Genomic DNA, 25,111 nt, shown 5'->3' on the forward strand with positions numbered 1-25,111 from the left:
TATGCAGCACAACTTTATTCTGTCGTCTCCAGAGAGCCCTTGTGTTTGTTGTAGATGATGTCACATGACTGATGGAGCTCTCTCCGAGTATTAGACTTATAGATGATTCTTTTACTTGAAGTCATTAAATCCTCTGAGGGCAGAGTAAACGACAACCTAACAAACATCCCTCACTGAACTTTAAATCACGTTCGAAATTTGAGATGTTTACATTTATAACAGTCAGATTGTTCACTCTGACTTATGGACAATTCCTTCAGTCAATAATATTCATACGAAATTGGCTGCAGTTCATCTAGGGGGCGCTAATGAGACAGTCCTCGATGAATAGCAGTTAATGGGGCCAAACCATTATTTGTGTGTATGTGCAGCAGCAGGTGTGGTAACTGGAGGTGATGCTATGAGACTGCTCCACTGTGGAAATGCAGCACTTACAAACATGTCACTAAATCCACAGCCCCATCCTCCACTTGTGGTCGGCAGCTCCACACAGCTCCACCTTTCTGGAAAACATCACGACTCCCCCAATAAAACAGGAAATATGAAAATTCCTCTTTCCCCTCAGTTATGATTCAAATATCTCACTGCCCTCTTAATGCACAGCACAAGAATCATGCAGCTAAGAGCAGCTAAGAATCATGGGTAGTGTAGTCACAGAGAGACGTGTCAATCATTTCAACTGAACATAAATCTGATCACAGATCAGATCATCAAACTGAACTCTTTGTGCAGCTGTGGGAACCAGATGTCTGTCACGTCCTGTTTGCTGAATATGCCTCAAAGGACCAGGTACCTGCAGGCGTCCTACACCTGCACCAAGGCAGCAGTCATTTTAAACAGCAGCACAAATATTTGAATCTGTTTTGGTTGAAGTGGTTCTTCCTCCTCCTGATGCTCATCACGGTTCCTCTGCAGGTGAAAACAAAGCGGCCTATGAAGCCTGAATCGTCTCATGTGGTCAGAAAAATATTTTTGCGTCTTAGATTCAGGAACTGACCTGTAAAAGTTCTTGTGTGGATTTCTGAAACATTCAACAGTTTGAGCTCATTTACAGCAAAAAGACTTGAAATCAATAAAATAACTTTTCCTGCATCGTCGTTAATGTTGTGAAATGAATTTTGTTTATTGTAAATGTCACATGATCTCCTATGACAGACTTCTAATGCATGTTTATTATAGGTCATTAGTTAACTTCCTGTTTTTGGATCATTTTGCAGAAAGTAAAGTCAGAAGTAAAATTCAAACATGTAATCTCTCTGTCAGGTGACGGAAAATATATCAGCTGATTGCTGAACGAAAGGTCATGAGACAGAGGGTCATCTTTCTAAATGTTCAGCTTTCGCTTTCTGCAATTTCAAAACAAAACCCACCGCAATGTGCAGCTGTGTCCACCAGGGGGCGGTATTCGGCTCTAACAGGTTTATAGAGAAAAACAAAATGTACTTGAAACAATACACGTAAGCTTCCCTTTACAACACATTTAAAATGATGAAACATAATTAAATCTAAAATGTTAGTTTACATTGAAACTGCTGATGCTCACTTTTAATTATGTCACCTCAAAAAAAATCATTTTTTAATTATTACTGTAGATTTTGTTTGTCTTTTAATGCATGTTACACATTAACAGCGCTGATTATCAGGTTTATAATATTTACTCTGCATTTACAGCCTCGCTTCAATAAATGCGGCGTTTTCTGTGGTTTCTAGTATTTTACCCTTAAATGTATTCGTGCATTTCTTTACTGGGTTTTCTCTGCGTGTTTATGATTTCAAACATTACAAAAGGCCTTAAATAATATTTGAGTTTTGTCCCAAACGAGTAAAATGATTCTGAACGTAAGGAACGACTGGTTAAAGAAACGTGTTTGTACAGTTAAGTTTCGTGTGTCAGAATAAACAGTGAGTCAGGCTCCGGAGTTCTTGCTCTTTGTGAAGAAACGAAAGTGAAAGTAAAGTTTAGTTTGAGGTGTGTTCGGCTGTCAGTGTGTGTGTGTCCGTGTGTGTGTGAGCGGACGGCAGCATGGAGGGATCCGAGTGTCCGCCTGTGACCGTGGAGGGGGACTGGACTCCGGCTCAGACCAAAGCCCTGAAGAACAAACTGCACATTTACTTCCAGAGCAAGAAGAAGTCGAGCGGAGGAGACTGCCGGGTGGAGGCGGAGGAAGGAGCCCCGAGGGCGGCCGTTTACTTCATCTCACCGGAGGGTGAGTGCGCTTCATCGTGGTTCAGATAGTAAAATAAATCATTTAATAATTAAAAACACCGACAGACGGAGACCTGCGAGTGTAATGATGGAACAAACAGGTCTGAGAGTCTCACTGTGACCGGACAGACTGCAGAGAAAGTTTGGCCACAAAGCTTTGAAGGATCTCAAAACTTCATGTTTTTAACCTTTCAGCTCAGAGAGGAAAGTTTCAGAGAGCAGCTGACTTACATCAGCTTTAAAATATGAAATTCTTCATACTGTCACATCTGTCCGGTTATTGAAGCTGGTTAATAAACACCCAGAGCCTCTGCGATGATTTCCCGGCATGCACTTCACCCTCCAGTGCCACTCCTTCCTGTTGTTGTTGAGGCACAGCTCCTCTGGTCTTCAGTGCGGAGCTCCTGGAGGGTTTTATTTCCATGCTTCGTGCGTGGAGCCTTCATCACTTTTAGAAACGTGTATTTAAAGCCATGAAAATGATTCCACACCAGGACTCTGTGTGGCTTTGATACTCAGCAGCTGTCACCAAAACATGACAGGAAGCAGGTTTTTATTCACAGGAAGTGGAAGCAGGGAGGGATTAGTTTCTTACTCTCTTACAAACAGCTGATCATTAAACGTGTGTGTGTGTGTGTGTGTGTGTGTGTGTGTGTGTGTGTGTGTGTGTGTGTGTGATTTCAGTGAGAGAGCGAGTCCTCGCGAGGAAGAATCATGAGATCATCCTGGACAGTAAAACCATCCAGTTGCGGCTGAGCTCAGAAGCAGTAAGTCCAGTTTTAGATGTTTCATGTGGATGTTTTTCATCACTCAGAGCTTCCTGTTTGCTGCTCACTGTCACTGCTCTGGGTTCAGCTTTTTGGACCAAGCACCTTTAGGTTTTTATGACTAATCACTGAGCACCTCCCTTTATACAAATATCACAGTTAGTTCTTTAAAAACAGAAAACTGTGACATCAGTCTCGGTCCTCTGATTCTGAGCTGATCAGAGATCTGGAAACATCAGGTACTGACTGTAAAATAATCCACGCAGGAGTTTTATGGCTGCTGAGCTTCTTATCAGCTCAGGACACAAACAGCTCCAGAGTTTCATTTCACAGGAAAATAATAGTTTAACACAAACGTCCCGCAGAAAAGGACGAAGCAGTTATTAAAGGAAGGTGAATATTTCCACTGGTTCTCTGATCAGATTTATTTTAGGGTTAATTTAGGGGCAAAAATAGTTTCCCCTATTTTTGTAAGTGAAACTTCAGTTAACTATTTGGCAGATTTTTATTCCAGAAGCATCGATAATCATGGAGTCACTGAAGTGGCTTCATGTTTGTGATGCAGCGAGTGATTTATTAAAGAAACCTGGATTCCTGTTTCAGTGCTGATCAGTCCAAAGAGTCTTAATAACAGCACAGAGGACGGATCAGCTGTCCTTACGAGAGGGTGAGCTTCAGTCTGTGTGGCAGGTTGTAAAGGTGTTTTCTTCATGGGTGGAAATAAACTCCTGGCTGTGTGACGGCAGCAGGAGCCTGACTTCCACTTGCAGCTTCTCCTCCTCGTTGCTGTTTGTGTGTTTTGCTGCTGTGTGACCGGGTGTGACTCCTCTGAACTCCAGCAATAACCAGCCTGGCTGACATGATGATGATATGTTCTCTTCACGTTTATAAGGCAGTGAAATCACAGCTTAACCTCCAAACCTCCCAGTTTACACTTCTCACATCCGTTTGATCCCCGTCTGATATCCTTGGCCAGGGTGCTAACCTGACGTAGTTCTCCATCAGACTATGAGTGTCAGAGAGAAAGCTCTCACAGAAGAAAGTATGAAAGGATAAACAAGGCGTGCTGTATAAAGCGCTGTTAGTGTTTGAGCACTAAAGTGTTATATAACAATCACTGTGGTGGGGTGTGGCTTGCGAGCTGCAGGGGAGGGGTGGAGCAGTGGCTTCAGGGTGTGGTGTCAGGGGAGTCTGACTCACACACCTGACCTCATTATCCAATCACATCTGACCTGTTAAAGCTGTTGCTGGGAGGGGAGGGCTGTGTGTGCAGAAGCAGCCGGAAAGTTAGAAAAGAAAAGACGTTTAAAAAGTTCAACGCTGCTGTCGTCGGGTCCTTCACTGCCACAGTGTCGCCAGATATGACTAAAATATGTCAACACTGGACTCTTTAAAGAAAAATCACAGTTATGATGTAATGTCCTTTCTTCTTTTCCTAAAATCACCTTCCTGGATTTTTGGAGAAACATGAGGTGAAGGAAAGCTGTCGTGGATTAAAAGAGAAGCACGATCTGCTGTGTTCAAAGTTTCCCAAATTTAAACCAGAGAGTCTCAGATACAGATGCAGGTTTTAAAGGTGGACAGCCTGGTGAAAAACACGAGGCTGGAATAAAAGAATAAAGTTTCACAGTCACACAGGTCAGATGGTCGTAATCAGACATGTTTCTGTCAGACATGTGGAATTATAGAAGAATAAGGACCCAAATGCAGACACGGATGCAGGAGAACGTTTTGGACAGAAAGTGAGTCTTTACAGCCGATCAATACTGCAAACAGGTGGAACAGAGAAAACTAAGCAAACCTACACCGAGGAAAGCTAAGCATAAACACAACCTGAGGGATGAGGAACCGGGAAACACGGGGAAAGCTGACGGAGGCGACGCTGAGGCAACACGGGGAAGACGTGCAGCGGTGACACAGACGGACCAGTCACGAGCAAAGAACACACAATATATAAGCACAGGGGGAAACAAGGAAACTGAACACAGGAGGGAGACACGGCTGAACTTAACTGACATGAAAGATTCAGGAGACAGACACTATCTCTACTTTTAAGATTAGGCTTCAAACTTTCCTCTTTGCTAAAGCATATAGTTAGGGCTGGACCAGGTGACCCTCAATCCTCCCTTAGTTATGCTGCAGTAGACGTAGGCTGGATGCATTGAGTTTTTTCTTCCCACTGTCGCCAAAGTGCTGCTCATAGGGGGTCATATGATTGTTGGGTTTTTCTCTGTATCTATGAAGCGCCTTGAGGCGACGTTTGTTGTGATTTGGCGCTATATAAATACAATTGAATTGAATTAAATTGAACATAACAAGACAGGAAGGAAGCAAAACTGAATCCAGTGACAAAACAGGAAACACACTGACTGAACTCAAAATATGTAAACTTAACACAGAGACCATAGGAACCTGAAACAGGGACAGGAGGGTACAGAGTAGATGACACAGGGAAGCACAGCAACACCTAAGAACTAGAACTGAGGAAATACTACTATGGAGCTAGAAATACTAGGACAGAAACCAAAACGCCATGAATAACAAATAATCAACAAACACAAATTAAACAGATGGAAAACACTGGGTCACTGACCCAGGACTGTGACAGTTTCTCAGCCGGTGATCCACTAATGCTGTCACTTCCTGCTGAAGAGACAAAAACACTCACGTTTCTTTTGTTCCTGCATCTCTCAGGTAAAATAATTTCACATCACAAAGCGTGTCGCACAAAGACAGCGACTTCACAACATAAACTCCAGGTCCGAAACATCTTTACAAGCCTAAAGAGGTCCAGTCCTACACAGATGCTTGATAAAAACTTGTCGTCATTCTCATGCGAACGATCGGCAGGACTGATCGATGTTCTGACTTTGTGAGCTGGTCCCAGCAGGAGGTCAAACATTTGATTTGCAGTGCTTTGGTCAACTTTGTGTTGATTTTGGTTAATGTTCTTTTTTTCTTGACCAAAACTCTTTGAAATACTCATTAAACTGATTGCAGATTAATTTTTTTAGATTAAATCTTATTTTTGTTTTTTCTCAGAGCCCAACAAGCAGCGACGATGTCTCAGGTAAATCCTCCTCCTCAGCTTATCTCCTCAGTTTTCATCATCACAGAGTTTATTTAGTTTTTTTAGCTTCTTTGTGTAAAATGAGCTGCAGTGATTGTTTGTGGTACTGAAGGGAGATTTTACTGGACTTTATTTAAGTTGAAGCACATTCACATCATGATTTGTCATGATGTCAGATACGTTTGTTAAACATGTTCTGATTTGACTGATTATTCATCGTTTTTATGAAGAAAAACAATAAGATCAACTTTAAATCAGTTTGATGTGTTCAAGCTTCATCTGAGCTTTTCTCTGAGCGCCTGTGGTTCGACGTGTTCATGTTTGCTGATCATTACTCTAAACTGGACAAACTGGATCCTCTTGATTCTCAGACTCATCGACAGACTCAAAGAAGCCTCCGGCTGAACCTGGAAGTGGAGCTGCTGCTGCCAACAAAGAGGGTAAAAACAAACTGATGGAACAAATGTTGTGACAGTAACTTGTGAAAACTGTGCCACAGTGCCTCATCAAAGCTGGAGCTGGTTCAAATGTAATATTTCTGTATGTGACAGCTTGTTTTAATTCCACTGGATTCCTCTGCTGTTAAAAGCTGTGGTCACACATGCACTGAGTGAACTTCAGCATGAGCTAAATGTCTGAGTGACACAGTAAATGTATTAAAACCAGTGTGAAGTCCAGTTGTGAGCACGTGTGAACAGAGCAGCAGCATGTGTGCTGATGTTCACAGTGTGGAGTAAATGTGCTGTGTGTGCAGATATAATAGTCGGGATAGAGAAATGCATCGAGACAGGGGGGTGACTTTGTTACTATATTATGTAATGTCAGTGTTCATGAGACTCTCAGGTCTTATTGATGAGTTCTTGTTCATGAAGATGTGGTCCTGATGGAGTGGATCCCCCTCTTCAGAGGTCGGCTCACTGCTGCACACACTGGACCTGCACTGTACTCATGCAGCTCACCTGGTTGTCACAGACTCTCAGTGTCGCAGGTTCACGCCTGTAGTCGTTGTGTGAAAGAGGTTTACTCAGCAGTGTGAATGACTCACAATTAAAATATTTTTATTAGAAATAAATAATAAGCACTTACACCCTAGTGTTATGGAAACGGACACGTGATTTCAGTCTTAAGTGAACAAAGTCAGATCTGATTAGTCTCAAATTCTCTGAATCTATGAAGGAAAGTTTTAGGGAACACCAGCCTGGAATCAAGAATCATTTTCCTCCAACACTGATGGGCTGTTTCTGACTCGTGTTTCTCTCAGACTCAGAGTCGTCTCAGAGCTGTGCGGTGGTTTTGGAAAACGTCACAGACAACATGTCCACAGATCTGCTCTCCATGCTGGTGGAGAACATCTCCGGGTTGGATGAGAACGGCTACAGCATGGAGAACATCTGGGAATCCAACAGCACCGTGGTCACATTCAAAAGCCCTGCAGGTAGGACACACCTGGACTTTTCCTCCCACACACTACACTACAGGGCAGGCATCCCAGATCTACTTTGTTAAAACCTTTGATTCTGATTTTACATTTTAAAACTCTCTTTATGCAGCACTCAGATAAATTGTGCAGATTTGTCCATATTTACAGCAAATCAATAAAACTATAAAATAATAATTGAATAATTATTTTAATATACATTTTTACAAAACTTGAAATATAAAAAACTGTTATCTTAATGTACGCTGTTTCAGACACATGTGGGTTACTTTTTTCCTCTGTATAACCTTTCACTCCACGTCTGAGCTCAGTGTTCACGTTGGATTCAACCCCAGATCTCATTTCCCATGTTTTGGGGCGATCGTGGCTCAAGAGTTGGCAGTTTGTCTTGTAGTCGGAAGGTTGCCGGTTCGAGCCTCGGCTCTGACAGTCTTGGTTGTTGTGTCCTTGGGTAAGACACTTCACCCGTTGCCTACTGGTGGTGGTCAGAGGGCCCGGTGGCGCCAGTGTCTGGCAGCCTCGCCTCTGTCAGTGCGCCCCAGGGTGGCTGTGGCTACAATGTAGCTGCCATCACCAGTGTGTGAATGTGTGTGTGAATGGGTGGATGACTGAATGTAGTGTAAAGCTCTTTGGGGTCCTTAAGGACTAGAAAAGCGCTATACAAATACAGGCCATTTACCATTTTGGAAATGTTGCTTTAAGATGTTTATATTTTCAAACCGTGTCTTTCAAATGTCCTTACAAACATTGTAGAGCTGATATCAGTGGACAGCTTATGCTGGCTCAGTCTTTGAGATTAAACATTGATTTTAACCTTGAAACAAGTTCTATTAGAAATAACACTAAAATAAATAAATCTGACATTTTATAGCCCAGCTCTGTCTCTCATCCTCTGATGAAACAGTTTAAGTCTGAAAGGATTAATCTGGATTATTTTGCAGATGTGGAGAGATTCCTCTCTGTAAGTCAGACCAGCTCAAAGATGAAGAAGCAAGGACTGACCGCTCGGCCTCTGGAGGCGGCAACGAACATCCGAGTGGAGAGTCTTCCTCCGACTGTGGTTGAAGGTACATATGCTCCTAAAAACCATAGACTGTATATAAAAGTCTAACTTCAATAATTACTTCCTCCAAACCATCAACCTGTCTTTTAGACCCCATTCCTACAAAACTGCTCAAAGAAGTCCTGCCATTAATTAATGCTTCGATCTTAAATATGATCAACCTATCTCTAATAATCAGCTATGTACCACAGGCCTTCAAGCTGGCTGTAGTTAAACCTTTACTCAAAAAGCATCTCTAGACCCAGCAGTCTTAGCTAATTATAGGCCAATCTCCAACCTTCCTTTCATATCAAACATCCTTGAAAGAGTAGTTGTCAAACAGTTAACAGATCATCTGCAGAGGTTTATTTGAAGAGTTTCAGTCAGGTTTCAGAGCTCAGCACAGCACAGAAACAGCTTTAGTGAAGGTTACAAATGATCTTCTTATGGCCTCTGACAGTGGACTCATCTCTGTGCTTGTCCTGCTAGACCTCAGTGCAGCATTCGATACTGTCGACCATAATATCCTATTAGAGCGATTAGAACATGCTGTAGGTATTACAGGTACTGTGCTGCAGTGGTTTGTATCATATCTATCTAATAGACTCCAGTTTGTGCATGTAAATGGAGAGTCCTCTTCACACACTGAGGTTAATTATGGAGTTCCACAGGGTTCAGTGCTAGGACCAATTCTGTTTACATTATACATGCTTCCCTTAGGCAGCATCATTAGAAGACATAGCATACATTTACACTGCTATGCAGATGACACCCAGCTCTATCTGTCCATGAAGCCAGATAACACACACCAATGAGTTAAACTGCAGGAATTCAGATCAAACTGAGGTTATTGCACTTGGCCCTGAAAATCTTAGAAATATGGTATCTAACCGGGCTGGACAACTGTAATTCATTATTATCAGGAAGTCCTAAAAACTCCCTGAAAAGCCTTCAGCTGATCCAAAATGCTGCAGCAAGAGTCCTGACAGGGACTAGATTCATGTGAGTTTGCTGATTGTGTATTTGTGTGTATTTTGAAGCTTTGTTGCATATTTGTTGATGATTCCTTTTCTCCTGGTTTTCTTTTTTTGTTGTTACCATTTCACATTATCCGGGTTTTAAATTTCTTTAAACACACTGTAATATGTGTTGAACCTCACGAAAGAGGAAAAAAACAGATGTGTTTTCTTCCTCTTTCGTATATTTAAAACACATATTACAGTGTGTTTTCAATATATGGGATGAATTATTAGAATTGTAGATCCTAGCATGTCTCAGGATTTCTTGCCAAAACTGTTTCAGAAAAACACCTGCAGAAAAAAAAGATTCTCACACGTAGTAGATTCTATATTATTAGAGTTTTTTGTGATGTTTTGGAAAAGTTATATCTGTCAGTTTGAGCTGACTTTTATTTACGGCATAAATATGTGTTTTAAAACAAGAGTTATGTCATGTTATTTACAATGAATGCTGGATGTCCTGAGGGGGTTCTGCTGTTCCTGAGCTCATTCATCATTACACAAACCTCACGTTATTGTCAAATTTCATGGAGACGAACCTTTAGAAATTGAATTTGTCCTTTAAGCAGCTGTAAAATTGTGTATTTCTGTCTTATTTCTAGACATGCTGGAGCTGTATTTTGAGAAGACCTGGACTCTGCCGGCCAAAATTGTCATGATCCCAACTGAACAGGCTGCCATCATCACTTTCAGCGACCCTAAAGGTTTATTTAGCACGGTGGCATGTTGGTTAGCACGGTGGTTAGCATGGTAGCCGCACAGCAAGAGGGTCCTGACCCTAACCCTATTCACACACTGGTGGAGGCAAGCTACAGTTGTAACCACAGCTGCCCTGGGGCAGACTGACGGATAGGTTAATTGATTAATCTAAATTGCCCATAGGTGTGAATCTGTGAGTGAATGTGAGTGCGAATCGTTGCCTGCGTCTATGTGTTAGTGTTCTGGCGACCTGTCCAGGGTGTACCCCGCCTCTCACCCTATGACAGCTGGGATAGGCTCCAGTGCCCCCCGCAACCCTGGAAAGGATAAGCGGAAGCGAATGGATGGATGGATGAAATAATTTGAATATGAAAGGAGTTATAGAAGAATGTTTTATGTCTGTGGGGTTATGTCAGATAAAAAAAGGTTCAAAACCCCTTGTGACTTGGATAAGTCTTTATAGAAACATTTAAAAAAATCCCCTTAACACCACTTACCTAACCTTTGCTTCTCTGCTCCTTGTTTGCTGCAGTTGTGGAAAAGATTTGTGTAAAGAAAGACCTCGAGATGAAATCTATCACAGTGAAGGTATATCCATACTACGAGTCACTGGGAACCGCCTTGTACAGCAAAGAACGCCCAACATGGAAGATGCCCGAGCCCTTCACAGAGCCTGTTCACCACGTTATCTGGAAATTCCTTGTGGAGAAGAAACTATCAGAACACATCAATGATCAGATGCGTCCACACTTCTGCAGAGTGGATTTGAATGACCCTGAAGTGAAACTCAGCCCTGTGCCGGAGTTTTTGAGGCAGCAAGGTCTGACTGCAGAACATGTAGAAAACTGGATGAGTAAGGTCCAAGAGGCCTTCCGTCGCCTGATGTCTCAGTACACGGCATTCGAATGTCAAGCAAATACACCGGGATGGACAGCTGCAGAGAAAGATGTCCGTTCGGTGGTGAAGGAAGATGCCATCCTGGTGCTGGATGCATCCAAAGGGGTTCTGACTGTTGCTGGCCGAGCTGATGATATAAAACGAATCAGGGCTCCTGTGGAGAATATTCTTCTGAAAGCCATGAGTCACATTGAACGACAGACAAACAGCATCTCTGAGGAAATGATTTTGTCCCCTGCGATGTTCTACATCCTGAAGCAGGAGGGGCTCCAGACAGCTGCTCTGGACATTTCTCCTGAGATGAAACTCTCTTATGATGAAGGCACCCAGAAGTTAACCATTACAGGACTCACTGCAGAGGTCTTTGAGACTAAGTCATGGATCTTGGAGAGGAATGTGAATATGAGTAAGAAACAACAGAATGTCCCCCCATGTCTTCTAGACTTTCTCAGAACATTGGATCCCATGGACATGTCCCAGGATCTGTTCACATCTCAAGGCATCAGTGCAGTCTACACCATCGACAACAAAGGGCTTCTCCTGTTGGGGAGTTCTGACAGAATCCTTGCTGATGCGGAAAGTAAGATGAAGGTTGCTTTGGCTCATCAGATTGTAAATGTGGAAGATCCGGAAGTTCTAAAACTCCCTACCTGGATGGACCTGAAACAAAACCTGCTGGATATCTTCAACTTATCGAAGAAAAAAACTGTGGCCATTCAGATGCACCCAGAGAGAAAAATAACAGTGGCTGGTTTTGTGAATCCAGTGAAAGAGGTCAGCCAGAGTCTGAGGGTATTTGTTGAGAACTACTCACGAGTTCAAGAAACCATTCGTGTCCAATCCTGTGCTGCTGTTCAGTTTATTGAAAAGAAAAGAACAGAGGAATGGTCCAGTATTGCCAAAGATAATAATGTTTCAGTAAGTTTTCATGTAGAGAGGCCAAGAATCAGCTTTGCTGGAGCTCGTCTTCATGTCCAGAAAACCAAATCCTGCTTTATGGAACTGGCCAGTGCTCTCTTTACTGACACCTTAACTGTGGACAAGCCCGGAGCAAAGAAATATTTCCAAAACCAAGGAAGCATTTTCCTGTCTACAATAATGAATGAGTTAAGATGTGTTATTCTCCTTCGTCCAGAGATTGAAGAGGAAGAAGAAGAGGAAGTAGAGAATTATGAAGAAGAAACTACCCTGTGCAGAGTGCAGACCAACAGCGGAGTTCTGATTTCTGTCAGTAAGGTGGACATCTGCAGCTTTGGTGTGGACGCTGTGGTCAATGCAGCTAATGAGGACTTAGACCACATTGGCGGCCTGGCTTTGGCACTGCTAAGGGCTGCAGGACCACAGCTGCAGAAAGAAAGCAGCGACTACGTCGCTAAAAATGGACGTCTACGTCCTGGTGACGCCATCATAACAGATGCATATAACCTGCCTTGCAAACATGTTGTCCATGCAGTTGGTCCACGATTCTCTGACTTTGACAGGAAGACAGCAGTGTCACGCCTGAAGACTGCAGTTAGAGAAAGTCTGACACAAGCAGAGATGGCCAACTGCTCCAGCATTGCACTGCCAGCGATCAGCTCGGGCATCTTTGGTTTCCCCGTTGACCTCTGTGCTGAGACCATAGCCCAGGCAGTTCGGGAGCACTGTGACAGCCCACAAGGTCTGAGATCATTAACTGAGATTCACCTGGTGGACAACAATGATAGGACCGTCAGAGTCATGGCTACAGCTGTGAGCAAGGAGTTCTCAGACCTCGGACCTACCATGACCATCCCACAGCAAGCAGGCGGGAAACGAACAGGAGCTTCAGGGTAATGTTAAAGTTTTTTAATAATGAATTTTTACTGTGTGCAACTCAACATTGGTTATATGCAATAAAATCCAAAAATAAAATAGACGAGGAAAAAAATTAACTTACTTTTTCTGTGTTTCAGCAACATCTACTGTAATATTTAAACTTCTGATGAAGTGTTAGCTTTATTTTGATACCAAGATAGTTGACACAGGGTTTGTGCTTGCAAAGAAACTTACATGCAGCATGTAAGTTGATTATTTTTTTATTAAAACAAAGTGAACTTAAATATTTTAAAATTGTTTCTCAGTGGATATCACCGAGGTCGAGGCAAACGAGGTCAGAGCCAGTCACATGGTGCCAGTTGGTCTGAAACAGAAGGAAGAGGAGGAGGAAGAGGAGGAGGAAGAGGAGGAGGAAGAGGAGGAGGAGGAGGAAGAGGAGGAGGAGGTGAATCTTGGGGAAATCATCAGGGTAACAGGGGAAGCCAAAGTCTCAAGCAACACACCAGCCACGGAGAGCACGGAGGGTAAGGTTCCTCATCTTCTTTTCTTTGGTTGTATAAAACTCTGCCATAGTGTGATGTCATCAGTGCTGTTATCTGATTGGGTGTAGGTTGGAGCAGACCACGGCTGAGGGATTGAAGATCATTCTGTGCAGGGGAAACATTGAGGACCAGACTGTGAGTACCTGTGGTGCTGTTTGGATCACGACTGAGAGGATTCTGTAAACTGCTGGTTTAGAGCTAATTACAACATGAGAACATAGAATTAGATCACATACACATAAAAACCAAGATTAAAGGTGAATTCTAGATTATTACAATTTGTAGAAAATCTTTATAGTTTTGTCCTTTGTTGATCACTCTCTGTTGACCCCTATCTGACCACTCACATTCCTTTGCTTATCACACGTCTTTTTATTAGTCTTTACTTCTCAAACTTTGCAGATTAATGCAGAAGTGCAATGCAAACATTTCAGTCTGCTAAAACTGATCAGATCCAAAACGCACCCGTTAATGGCCGAGACATTCGCCTTGCTTACGTCTTGGTCCTGGATCGGTGACCCAGGGTTTTGCGTTGTTATTAATCTTTGATTTCATCATGATTTATCATTGCTAGTCTCTTGGTTTCTGTTGTGTATTCTAGCTCCGTAAGTTCTTTAGTATTTCTTGATTTCTAGTCTTTAGGTTTTGTTTACGTGCCTCCCCTGTGTTCCTTGTTATGTCTACTCTTTGCCTTCCTGTCCCACATTACAGGTCTCGATGTTCTCTGTGTCTTCCTTGTCATCCTTGCCTCTGCGTTCGTGTATTTCCTGTTTTACTTTGAAAGTCTGTGTCCTATGTCAGTGTATTTTGCTTTTCTTCTTTTGTCTCCTTATGTCAGCTTAGCCCCAGCTGTGCTTCCATCCTGTTTCCTTTCCCTCATTACTTCCTGGTGTATTTAAGCCCTGTGTTTTCCTCCGTGCGTTGTTGTGTCGTGCCCTTACACTGCTGTGTGTTTTCTCTATGCTCCTGAGTCCCATTGTTACTTCCTGTCAGTTCCAAGTCCCTTTGTTTCTATTTCCCTCGACTCACATATTCTGAGTCTTAGTGTCCTAGCTTCTAGTTTCATGTTTTGGTTCTTCTATTTAGTCTTTGAGTTTTTTTTAGCGAATAAAGCTGCTGCTTTGAGTTTACCTTTTGTGTTAGAGACCTCAGTTTGGGTCCTCATCCTGTCTGCCACACAGCAGAACCACAACAGTTTACATCACAAAAGACGTTAAAATACAAAATCTCAAACCCATTAACCAGAATACAATTTGCAGTAATTCGCATGTTTAAGATTTAGGTTAAAACAAAAAGTATAGTTATAACAGTCTGTGTTACACTGTTCCTACCATACATCTGTGAAGAATTGTTATCATTTAATGTGAAATATCAAAGGGGAAACTTTTACTGTGGGGCTGAATATTTGGCTCAGGGTTGTTTTTGCTGTTTTAACTTTTACAAAATCTAATCTGGCCAGCCTGAGCAGACGCCTGCTTTGCTGTAAGCAGTTTGGTATCGTCTGCCACACTGTGCAGACATTTAGTTCCTCGGCCATTTGGTTTTAAAAATGAAAATCATAAAATGTTTTTGTATTTTTGCGTGAACCGTTGATTGTTCAAGCCTAAGCTTTGTGCCATTTTGCTTTTGTTCCACAGACTGGCATCATCGTCAACACCATCTCAGAGGACATGAACCTGAGCCAGGGAGCTGTGTCCAAAGCCATCCTGTCAGCAGCCGGAAGCAGTCTGCAGGACGCCATCTACTCTGAAGCCAGAAGGGACACACTGCGAGACGGGGAAGTCGTCGTCACTGACAGCTACAACCTCACATGTCTCAAAGTCTTTCATGCTGTTTGTCCATCCTGGGACAACGGAGGCGGCCAGGCAGAGGAGGTGAGGCTTCTTATTGAAGGTTAGACAATTAATGTGGGTCCAGTGACGGCTGAATCTGTAGTAATGAATGTGGATGATTTAACCTCATTTAAACAAAGAAAAGTCAATGAACTGTAAGGCTCACTTACATGTTTCAGAAGAAATGTTTCTTTTTAATTGAATAATAAAAAGATAAACATGGGACCTTTTTGGACAAATAACAAACATCGAGACAGAAAACAGTCACAGTACTTCAGACAGAATATAGAGAAGCTGAACGGCAGATAGTTACAGGAGAGGTCGTCTATATGAAGGCCTCAGATCACCACAGTCCTTTTCTGCTCCACATTCATCATGTCTGATACCATTTGTGTGGTAATACAGCATATTAAGCTTGTTATGATATCACTGAAGTCCAGCTTCACTTTATGTCTTATCTCTGTTTGTCAGGAGTTAACGTCCATCATCAGATACTGTCTGGAGGAGGCTGAGAAACGTCAGATGACATCGTTGTCCTTCCCAGCCATCGGGACAGGAAACCTGAGCTTCCCCAGAGCCCTGGTGTCCAAACTCCTGCTGAGAGAGATCCGCTCGTACAGCGGCAGCAGAAACCCTCGCTGTCTGAGAGAGGTGGTCATCGTCGTTCACCCCAGTGACAGCCAAACCGTGGATGTGAGTTTGTGACTCTGATAGGAGCTGTTTAAGTGCTTATCATGTTCTGACAGTGAGCACTAGAGACGAGCAAACCCACAACAAACACATGGACACATAATGTGCAGGCAGACACTGATGTGTGACACGGTGAGACCTGACCTACACTGTCAGGTGGAAAGATTTGTTCCAAAGTTTGTCTTCAACTTCCTGAGACAATCATATGAAACAAGTATATTCCCAAGTTAAAGACTTGTTTAATTGCAAAATTCTCTTTTGCTGCAAGAAATACTCCACTTCACTCCGTGTTCATATGGACTTACAGATCTAACACAGGGCTGAGAGGGAAAAATGGTAATTAAAGCAAAAATACACTGCAGTGCAAACAAGTTGTCATTGTGTGGCTTTATTGTGAACATAAAATAAAATAATTCAACAACAAAGGAAAAACACAACCAATCAAAACAAAGCACAAGGACAACAGAATAATCATAATCCTAATAAATAACATGTTCAAAAAGGAGTAGGAAGAAGCATACATGTGTCTAATCCCATCCCTTTCTTCTATTTGTACTAATAATTATCACTAAATACTAATAATAATCTTTTTAATGTTGTACAAATACAGGATGTTTTAAATGTGATTCTCCCATGAAGTTGTTTCCAACATTTGTTTTAGAAGACAGCTTTCAGAATTTTGTCAGGAAGTAGGTTCTTTTTTGTTTTATACATAATTTGTGGTGAAAATGAACCAGATCAGTGAATTTTAGTGTTTTTGATTTTAAGAACAGGGTATTTGTATAATCTCTGTGACCAGTATCATGGATTACCCTTATAGCCCTTTTTTGCATGATGTTAGTGAGCATTTATGAGTATTGCCCCAAACAGTAAAGAATGTAGAGTGAGTTGCATTAATAACACATGACAGGTGATGCTTTGCTTTATGTCCAGAAAAAAAACAACAACAACAAAGTTTGGATCAGCAAGTTTAGTATTCATTTAACACCAGCAAGAAATAAAATAAATGTGTTATCCAAATTGGTAATTTAATCATTTTGTGTTAACAAATACAACAACATACACCCAGGTTGTATTTCAGGCTACACAGTTTGTTTCTAGTGACATTAGTTGAATTTGATGTGTTAGCTCCTTTTTTTCTTTTTTACATGGTCAACACTGTTTCATTCTGCTTTAGCAAAAACTAGGCAGTGCAAAAATAACAAAAAAATAAAAACTAGACAGAGATTGATACTAAATAGTCTTATAAATATTCTTTGTCAGTGTTTCTCCAGGGAGTTCACTGGTCAGGGTGCTGCAAGGAACATGCAGCATGAAGCACGTGATTTTAGTGAGTTACCAGGCAAGTTACCAGCTCATCAATCCACCAGCCAATCACAACACTCCTCAGGTAAGAGCCTTCAGAAGTGCTAAGAGAGCACAAAAAACTCGAGCAGAAGCCTTCTCTAATACATGATTTACTGAGTATTTAGGCTTAAAGCACTGAATTGAACTCATTTAAAGTTCATCCAGATCAAACTGATGGTAGTCACTGTTTTATAAAGATCTAACAGCCCTGATGTGACTGTTGGTGATAAAGAACTGTTCAAAAGTCTTTCTTTAGATTTGCTTCCAAAGAGTCTTTGTGGTAATTTTTAAAGTGGAGACAATTTCAGTCTAGTCCTTGAACCTCATCATTTTTTTTCTTTTTGACCTATAAATTATTCAGGCATAAAAAAGGCACCTAAGGTATGAACTGGTGTTGTCTAGACATAACTTGACACAGAAGCAGTTTTAATAGGTCATCTATCCACAATAGATAAAAGAGAAAAGGCTGATATATGCCAAATTACATAAAAATGGTGTGTGTGTGTGTGTGTGTGTGTGTGTGTGTGTGTGTGTGTGTGTGTGTGTGTGTGTGTGTGTGTGTGTGTGTGTGTGTGTGTGTCTTAGCCTCCTTCGGTCCAGTCCTGTCCACCTCCCTCGGTGTGTACCAGATGCAGATGGGTCAGCTCACCCTTGAGGTGTCATCTGGTGACATCACCAAAGACATGAGTGATGTCATTGTCAACTCCTCGAATAAAACCTTTAACCTTAAAGCAGGTCAGTGTTTGTTTTTCCGTGCTTATGCTAAAAAAACAGAGATATCCTCGTTTGTTATATGTATCAGTATATTTATCTCTACAGCTGAGTAACCACAGCTGCATGTATCGAAAGTATTTTGAAAATGTATTTTTTGTGGTCTGTATTTAATTCTCTGACAGTGTAACGTCTGACTGGACCTCTTATTGTTCCGCAGGAGTCTCCAGGGCGATCTTGGAAGGCGCTGGAATAGCAGTTGAGCTGGAGTGTGCTCAGATTGGTGTGTACATGGAACGACAATAATCAGTTCCCTCAGTACCTCTGTGCTTCAAATTCATACAGTTGAGCAGTTCTAACTGACAATGTGTTGATATTTATTTCCACAGAGGGACAGACTCGATCTCCTCACAACCCTAAACATAATTCATTAAATGATTTCTTTTAATATTTCATATAGCCCCAAGTTTTTAGCGAAGCCTGGATCTTTCCCAGTGTTTTCACTTTTCATCACAAAATACGATTTGATATTTAAGATCGCAAGCTAGATAAGTGAGACAATTTTCTACTTATGCTAATTATTTGTAACGCTAGACAAAGATGTGACAAAAACATGCACCGTATATTACCGACCTCTAAGCTCGAAGTTCAGTGAACTCAGAGACGACTTGAAACCTCGAACCTAAAATAGTCGTGCAAAACCAGCGACAATAAAAGTTTTTCCAGGTCTTTAAACATACTGTGGCTTCTACGTTCACTTTAACAGCGCCTGTGAATAATCGATTACTCACACACACTAAAACTAGAACTAAACGAATCCAGGAGAGAAAAACTGTGTTGGTTCTGTTAACACCACCAGTCACAGAGGATAGAAGAATATTACAGTGATTTCAAAATATCGTCAAAGGGCTTGCTGTCCTACATCGGAGCCTGCCATTTACCAATATCTGTTTTCTTTATAACAGCTCGCTCTGCCAGACTGACACCATAGGCCTACATTTACCATGTATGACCTATACTGATTTGCTTTTCTGATCACAATTAACAAGCTGTGCCTGTCCTGATAAGTGGTTACTCACAACAGAATATCATCTCTGAGATTACGACCTTGCACTGAATTGCTTGGCTCTTGGTATATTGTCACACTGAAATGAGCCGACTGCGCGTCGTGTTTAGAAAGCTGTGCAACGTTTGTAAATCCTCATTAAAGTAATCACACCTATGAACGCTATTTGGCCATTGTGCTCATAGACTGTTCTGAGTAAATCTGGCCCTTTGTGTTATAAGTGTTGTGTGTTTCCTCTCTGCAGTGAGTTCCACGGCTCAGCCTCGTGCAATGATCCTGACATCAGCCGGGCAGCTGCCCAGCGGGAACATCATTCACATCATCGGCCAGAACGACCCTGAAAACATTAAAGACATGGTTTACTCGGTGCTGAAGGTCTGTGACGAGAACAAGTTCAGCTCTGTGGCCTTCCCAGCCCTGGGAACAGGTCTGTACAAACTTTATACTCAGTTCACTGATTCACTGTGCAAACAGCTGATGGTTCATGGACGGTTCCATAAACCATCAGTATGGGTGGTGAATCACACTACTCTTACAAAGCTAAAGTCTGAACAGGGTTTGTGTCACAACAGATGTCTTTAATGCAAAGCTGAGACACACTAACTAACCCTTCTACAGTCGTGGCCAAAGGTTTTGAGAATCACATAAATATTGGAAATTGGAAAAGTTGCTGCTTAAGTTTTTATAATAGCAATTTGCATATAATCCAGAATGTTATGAGGAGTGATCAGATGAATTGCATCGTCCTTCTTTGCCATGAAAATTAACTTAATCCCAAAAAAACCTTTGCACTGCATTTCATTGCTGTCATTCAAGGACCTGCTGAGATCATGTCAGTAATCGTCTTGTTAACTCAGGTGAGAATGTTGACGAGCACGAGGCTGGAGATCATTATGTCAGGCTGATTGGGTTAGAATGGCAGACCTGACATGTTAAGAGGAGGGTGATGCTTGAAATCATTGTTCTTCCATTGTTAACCATGGTGACCTCCAAAGAAACGCGTGCAGCCATCATTGCGTTGCATAAAAATGGCTTCACAGGAAAGAATATTGTGGCTACTAAGATTGCACCTAAATCAACAATTTATAGGATCATCAAGGGCTTCAAGGAAAGAGGTTCAGTTCTTGTTAAGAAGGCTTCAGGGCATCCAAGAAAGTCCAGCAGAACAACTAGAGGCTCTGAGTCCAATGGTAGTCAGTCGAGCAGGTGGAACAGACAGAAGGGAAGCTGAAGAAGAGCGGAGTGTACGAAGGGGCGAGTATGTATGGAGAAGATCAGATAGATATGGAGGAGCGAGGTTATGAAGTGCTTTGAAAGTGAGAAGCAGGATCTTGAAATTGACACGGAGGTGAACTGGGAGCCAGTGGAGCTGTTTAAGAACAGGTGTTATATGTTCACTGGATCTAGTTCTGGAAATAATACGAGCAGCTGTATTTTGAACTAACTGCAGTTTATGGAGGGATTTATGAGTTAAACCATAGATTTAACCATTTAAATCAGCTGCGCTGGATCAAGGACACATCTCAAACCTGCAGGACACCGGCCCTCAAGGCCTGGAGCTGGACACCTGTGCCATAAAGCATTGGTTTGTTGGTGATGTGTGTGAGATTGTTGCTGTGCTGAGTTTTACAAAGTGTACTCTTCATCCTCTTTCCATCCTTTCATCATCATCATCACTTGGTCCTTGTCTGCCTGTCAGGTCAGGGAGGGGTCAGCCCTTCAGCAGTGGCTGATGCCATGGTGGATGCAGTGGTGGAGTTTGTGAGGAAGAAACAGCCGAGGTTTGTTCAGAGTGTGAAGATCCTGATCTTCCAGACGGTCATGCTGAACCACTTCCACATGAGCATGAAGAAGAGACAGGGAGAGACGGTGGAGGAGAAGACTGTCTTTGACAAATTCAAAGGTACGTCATTGTTCATTGGCAGGGAAACCCAACTCTAGATGGGTTTTTTTTTTCATGTATAAAACCTTTTTTTCTGCACAGAAAAAATATTTTAAAATTTTCTCAAAACATAATCCTCATTTTTTGGTTTTTTGGTTTTTTTAATGAAAGAAAAGCATTTCACAATAATCTTACCTGTCTGTACAGCTCTTTGGCTCTTACTGGAGATGAAAGTCTGTAAAAGCACATCACAAATATGTAAAATAGTTTGGAATTCATTCTTGGTCAATGTGTTGAAGGCAGTAATGCATCTGAGAGGGAATTTTCTTTCGGCATCCATTAGTCCCATGATTATATTTAGAGCTGTGGCATGCTCTTCCTGCAGCAGGATGACGTTTGTGGGTCAGAGTGATAAAGGAAAATGTCACTGCCTTTATGGAGCAGCGTTAGAACTCTGTAGATCAAAGGAATTGGATATGTAATAATATAAATAGATATATGATGATGATAATAACAATAATAACAGTCTCACATTCACTACAGCCAACCCCAAATTCAAAAAAGTTGGGACACTGCATGAAATATAAATAAATAAATGGAATGATCTGCACAATAGAACACAGAAAACATATCAAGTGTTTAAACTAAAAATAAAAAGTACCATTTCAAGAAATGTTGGGACAGGGCCACGTTTCCCACTAAGTAGCATCCGTTCTTCTTTTACTCTGTAAATGTCTGGGAGCTGAGGAGAGCAGCTGCTGGACTTCTGGGAGAGGAATGTTGTCCCATCCTTGTCTCATAAAAGGATTCTAGTTGCTCAGCATACTCCTAGAGCCTCCATCCAGTTTAAATGAAGTTTGATCCAGAGAAGATGGCAGCATCTCTGTATCATATTCTCATATGACCTCTGCATGATGGAGCTTTAACCTGCATGTGTGGATGCAGGCAGTGATTTACAGACGTGTTCCTGAGCCTCTGCACTGATCTCCATCCCAGAATCATGTTTGTAATGCAGCGCTGCCTGATGGCTTGAAGATCAAGATGAAGATTAAGAAAATCCAGTGTTTTCCACCTTATCAGAGAGATTTCTCCAGATTCGCTTCACTGAAAAACATTATTCTGACATTTTTCCATAATTTGTAGACAGTTTTTTGCAGATTGGTGAACCTCTGCCCATCTTTACTTCTGAGAAACTCGGCCTCTCTAAGATGCTCTTTTTACACCCATTAATAAACTGACCTGTTACCAATTAAACTTAATAGTCACAGGATGTTCCTCGAGCTTTTTGTTTTTATTACCACTTCCTTTTCCAGCCGTTTGTTGCCCCCGTCCTACCCCAACTTTGTTGAGACATGTTGCTGCCATAAAAATCAAAATTAGCCCATATTTTTCTTAAAGTGGTCCATTTCCTCAGTCTAAATATTTAACAAGTTTATGTTCTGTTGTTAGTTGAAAATTATTGCATTTGGTTTTTATTTACATTTCACAACACTCTGTTTTATTTTTTTCTTTGTTTCTTTACATTTTGGTTGCACATGGTTACATAAACACATTAGATAAGAACTGTAGCCAAAAGTGATGGTGACAGATTGCGGGAACGCTAACCTATAAAATGAGTGCGAAACAGCCCATCAGGTCAGCTGAATCAGTTGTTTATTTTAAAGTTCAGGCTATATGAGGCTTTATTATGTATACATGTAGTTTTATTATTGTTTTATTGTTTCAGCAAAAATTCGTCAAGTCGCTTCAGTTCTGGGATTCGGGTCAGAAGAGTCCAGCCCTGTTGACTTAGTTCTGGAGAGGGAAGAGTTTGAGCCCACAGTGTTTCAGCTGTGTGCCGACGACAACAAGGTACACATACATTTTATACTTTATTCCAACAATATTTAAAATTTTGCAGGGCAAGGCTTCCCACATCAAACAAAATAACTGAACTTGCAAATTTTTGTGCTAAATCAAAAGACGCAATGAATCAAAGCCTGTATGGTTTTAAAAAATCCCCTCAGATTCTGTCAGATTCAAACTTTACAAATAATTTACCATGGAGAACATTTTACATCGTGGGCCACAGGCCAGGCCCTTTCTCTCAGTTTAGAGAGAAAGGGCACATTCAATATAAAAAGAAGTGCAAGTTAAACTGGGGCTGCAGCTAATGATTATTTTAGCAAGTGTTGTACTGATCATTGCTTAATCAAGTAATCGGATAAGAAATGCATTTGTCTTATTAAAGAGCAATAATAAATATTTAAAAGGGGAAAAAAAGCATGAACTGCTCGTTGGTTTCTATTTTAGAACTTGCAATATTTAAAAACCCTCAGGCCATTAGCTCAGAGTTTAATGGCCCATTTACGTTTTTGATGCCCTGTGAAAAAAGCTTTTGTTTTTATATTTTTTAAAATGAATGCAATTTAATTAACACAGTATTTTATATTATTTCATTTTCAATCTGAAAAATGTTACAAAAGCCTTGAAACAAATACGGTCAAGTACACCTCATGTCCCCCTTTAGACTCACCCCTGTTTACTGCAGACATCACTTCCATGTCTTAAAGGACGGCTGCCGTCAGCCTTCAGCGAGCTGTATGATTTAAACATATATCAGACTAAGTTAATAATTCATCTGCATATTTTAATTGTCTTCTGGAGCTTCCTGCAGATTTTTCACAGAGTTCACATTTATTTACGTCAAAGCTTGTTGATCAGGAGCTTTTCAGGACTAGTTTTTTCCCAGTAAATGTTTTAATGGGCGATTATTATTTTATCAAAACGTGTCGATGCCTGTAACTAAAATGTACCACGATTTCTCCAACCCTGCAGGCTCTGAGTCAAGCCAAGAAAAGGATTAATGACTTGATTGTTGCTGAGCAGGCACAGAAAACCATCTCTGACCCGTTCATTAGTCAGCTGTCACAGGCTGACATGGAGGAGCTGAAGGCTCTGCAGAGGAAACTGACGGTCAGCATCCGTCTGGACAAAGGAGCAGAGGACCAGGACCCCGAGATCCACCTGGAGGGTCTGACCAGAGACGTGTTCACTGCTGAGTCTGCAGTCAGGTCAGCAAACAGAGACATAAATGTATTTCAAGAATGTTCAGTGCAAAGTCCTAACTGCTTTTTCTATTTGATGACCATCAGGGACATCATCCGAAAGGTGGAGAGGGCGGAGAACTCAAAGAGACAGGCTTTGTTAGTGAGCAGCCTGGTAGAGTGGCAGTATCCAGACCGCAGTGGCTCAATGGTGGCCTTTGATATTTACACCAACCTCAAACTGGAGGAGGCGCTAGAGAAGAAACAAAAGGTGAAGATCAAGATCAACAATGAAACGTACACCGCTGATCCAGGACTTAGAAAAGCAGTTACAGCAAAGAGGCGTAATGTAGAGCTTCTTCGGAAAGACCTTAAAGGTGAGTCACTTATGTGCATGTAGTACTTATGTAACCATTTGTATTTTCCAAAGTAAAACCTTCATGAAAGACTAAGTGGCGAGTTCTGACATCTTCCCTTAAAATGTTTAGAATTCTAAAGAAAAGGAGGGAAAAACTAATAAAAAAGAAAACTTATAAAAACCCTGAGAACAGGTAACCACAGTCCTCAAGTACAGTCATGGCCAAAGGTTGTGAGAATCACATAAATATTGGAAATTGGAAAAGTTGCTGCTTAAGTTTTTATAATAGCAATTTGCATATAATCCAGAATGTTATGAGGAGTGATCAGATGAATTGCATCGTCCTTCTTTGCCATGCAAATTAACTTAATCCCAAAAAAACCTTTCCACTGCATTTCATTGCTGTCATTAAAGGACCTGCTGAGATCATGTCAGTAATCGTCTTGTTAACTCAGGTGAGAATGTTGACGAGCACGAGGCTGGAGATCATTATGTCAGGCTGATTGGGTTAGAATGGCAGACCTGACATGTTAAGAGGAGGGTGATGCGTGAAATCATTGTTCTTCCATTGTTAACCATGGTGACCTCCAAAGAAACGCGTGCAGCCATCACTGCGTTGCATAAAAATGGCTTCACAGGAAAGAATATTGTGGCTACTAAGATTGCACCTAAATCAACAATTTATAGGATCATCAAGGGCTTCAAGGAAAGAGGTTCAGTTC

At 41.5% G+C, this 25,111-nt stretch overlaps 1 protein-coding gene across 1 annotated transcript in view; it reads left to right on the plus strand.

Annotated features, from left to right (window-relative positions):
• Nucleotides 1-1,959: 1,959 nt before the first annotated feature.
• LOC147318106 (protein mono-ADP-ribosyltransferase PARP14-like) overlaps nucleotides 1,960-25,111 on the plus strand; it is a 29,360-nt gene continuing 6,208 nt past the window's right edge. The window contains exons 1-20 of the mRNA XM_086257745.1: nucleotides 1,960-2,207; nucleotides 2,891-2,973; nucleotides 6,016-6,043; nucleotides 6,415-6,483; nucleotides 7,305-7,478; nucleotides 8,423-8,548; nucleotides 10,145-10,246; nucleotides 10,774-12,949; nucleotides 13,241-13,459; nucleotides 13,546-13,612; nucleotides 15,115-15,351; nucleotides 15,781-16,002; nucleotides 17,263-17,389; nucleotides 17,932-18,081; nucleotides 18,278-18,340; nucleotides 19,368-19,550; nucleotides 20,823-21,026; nucleotides 22,732-22,856; nucleotides 23,823-24,058; nucleotides 24,140-24,408. Of these exons, the coding sequence (XP_086113871.1) occupies nucleotides 2,024-2,207; nucleotides 2,891-2,973; nucleotides 6,016-6,043; nucleotides 6,415-6,483; nucleotides 7,305-7,478; nucleotides 8,423-8,548; nucleotides 10,145-10,246; nucleotides 10,774-12,949; nucleotides 13,241-13,459; nucleotides 13,546-13,612; nucleotides 15,115-15,351; nucleotides 15,781-16,002; nucleotides 17,263-17,389; nucleotides 17,932-18,081; nucleotides 18,278-18,340; nucleotides 19,368-19,550; nucleotides 20,823-21,026; nucleotides 22,732-22,856; nucleotides 23,823-24,058; nucleotides 24,140-24,408 (5,044 nt within the window). The 5' untranslated portion in view covers nucleotides 1,960-2,023. The remainder of the gene's footprint in view (nucleotides 2,208-2,890; nucleotides 2,974-6,015; nucleotides 6,044-6,414; nucleotides 6,484-7,304; nucleotides 7,479-8,422; nucleotides 8,549-10,144; nucleotides 10,247-10,773; nucleotides 12,950-13,240; nucleotides 13,460-13,545; nucleotides 13,613-15,114; nucleotides 15,352-15,780; nucleotides 16,003-17,262; nucleotides 17,390-17,931; nucleotides 18,082-18,277; nucleotides 18,341-19,367; nucleotides 19,551-20,822; nucleotides 21,027-22,731; nucleotides 22,857-23,822; nucleotides 24,059-24,139; nucleotides 24,409-25,111) is intronic.

The sequence above is a fragment of the Aulonocara sp. 'chitande type north' Nkhata Bay genome, linkage group LG12, assembly GCF_057382095.1.
Source record: "Aulonocara sp. 'chitande type north' Nkhata Bay isolate Kocher_YH1m ecotype deep benthic linkage group LG12, A_spYH_male_GT1.1, whole genome shotgun sequence".
NCBI classification, from domain to species: domain Eukaryota; kingdom Metazoa; phylum Chordata; class Actinopteri; order Cichliformes; family Cichlidae; genus Aulonocara; species Aulonocara sp. 'chitande type north' Nkhata Bay.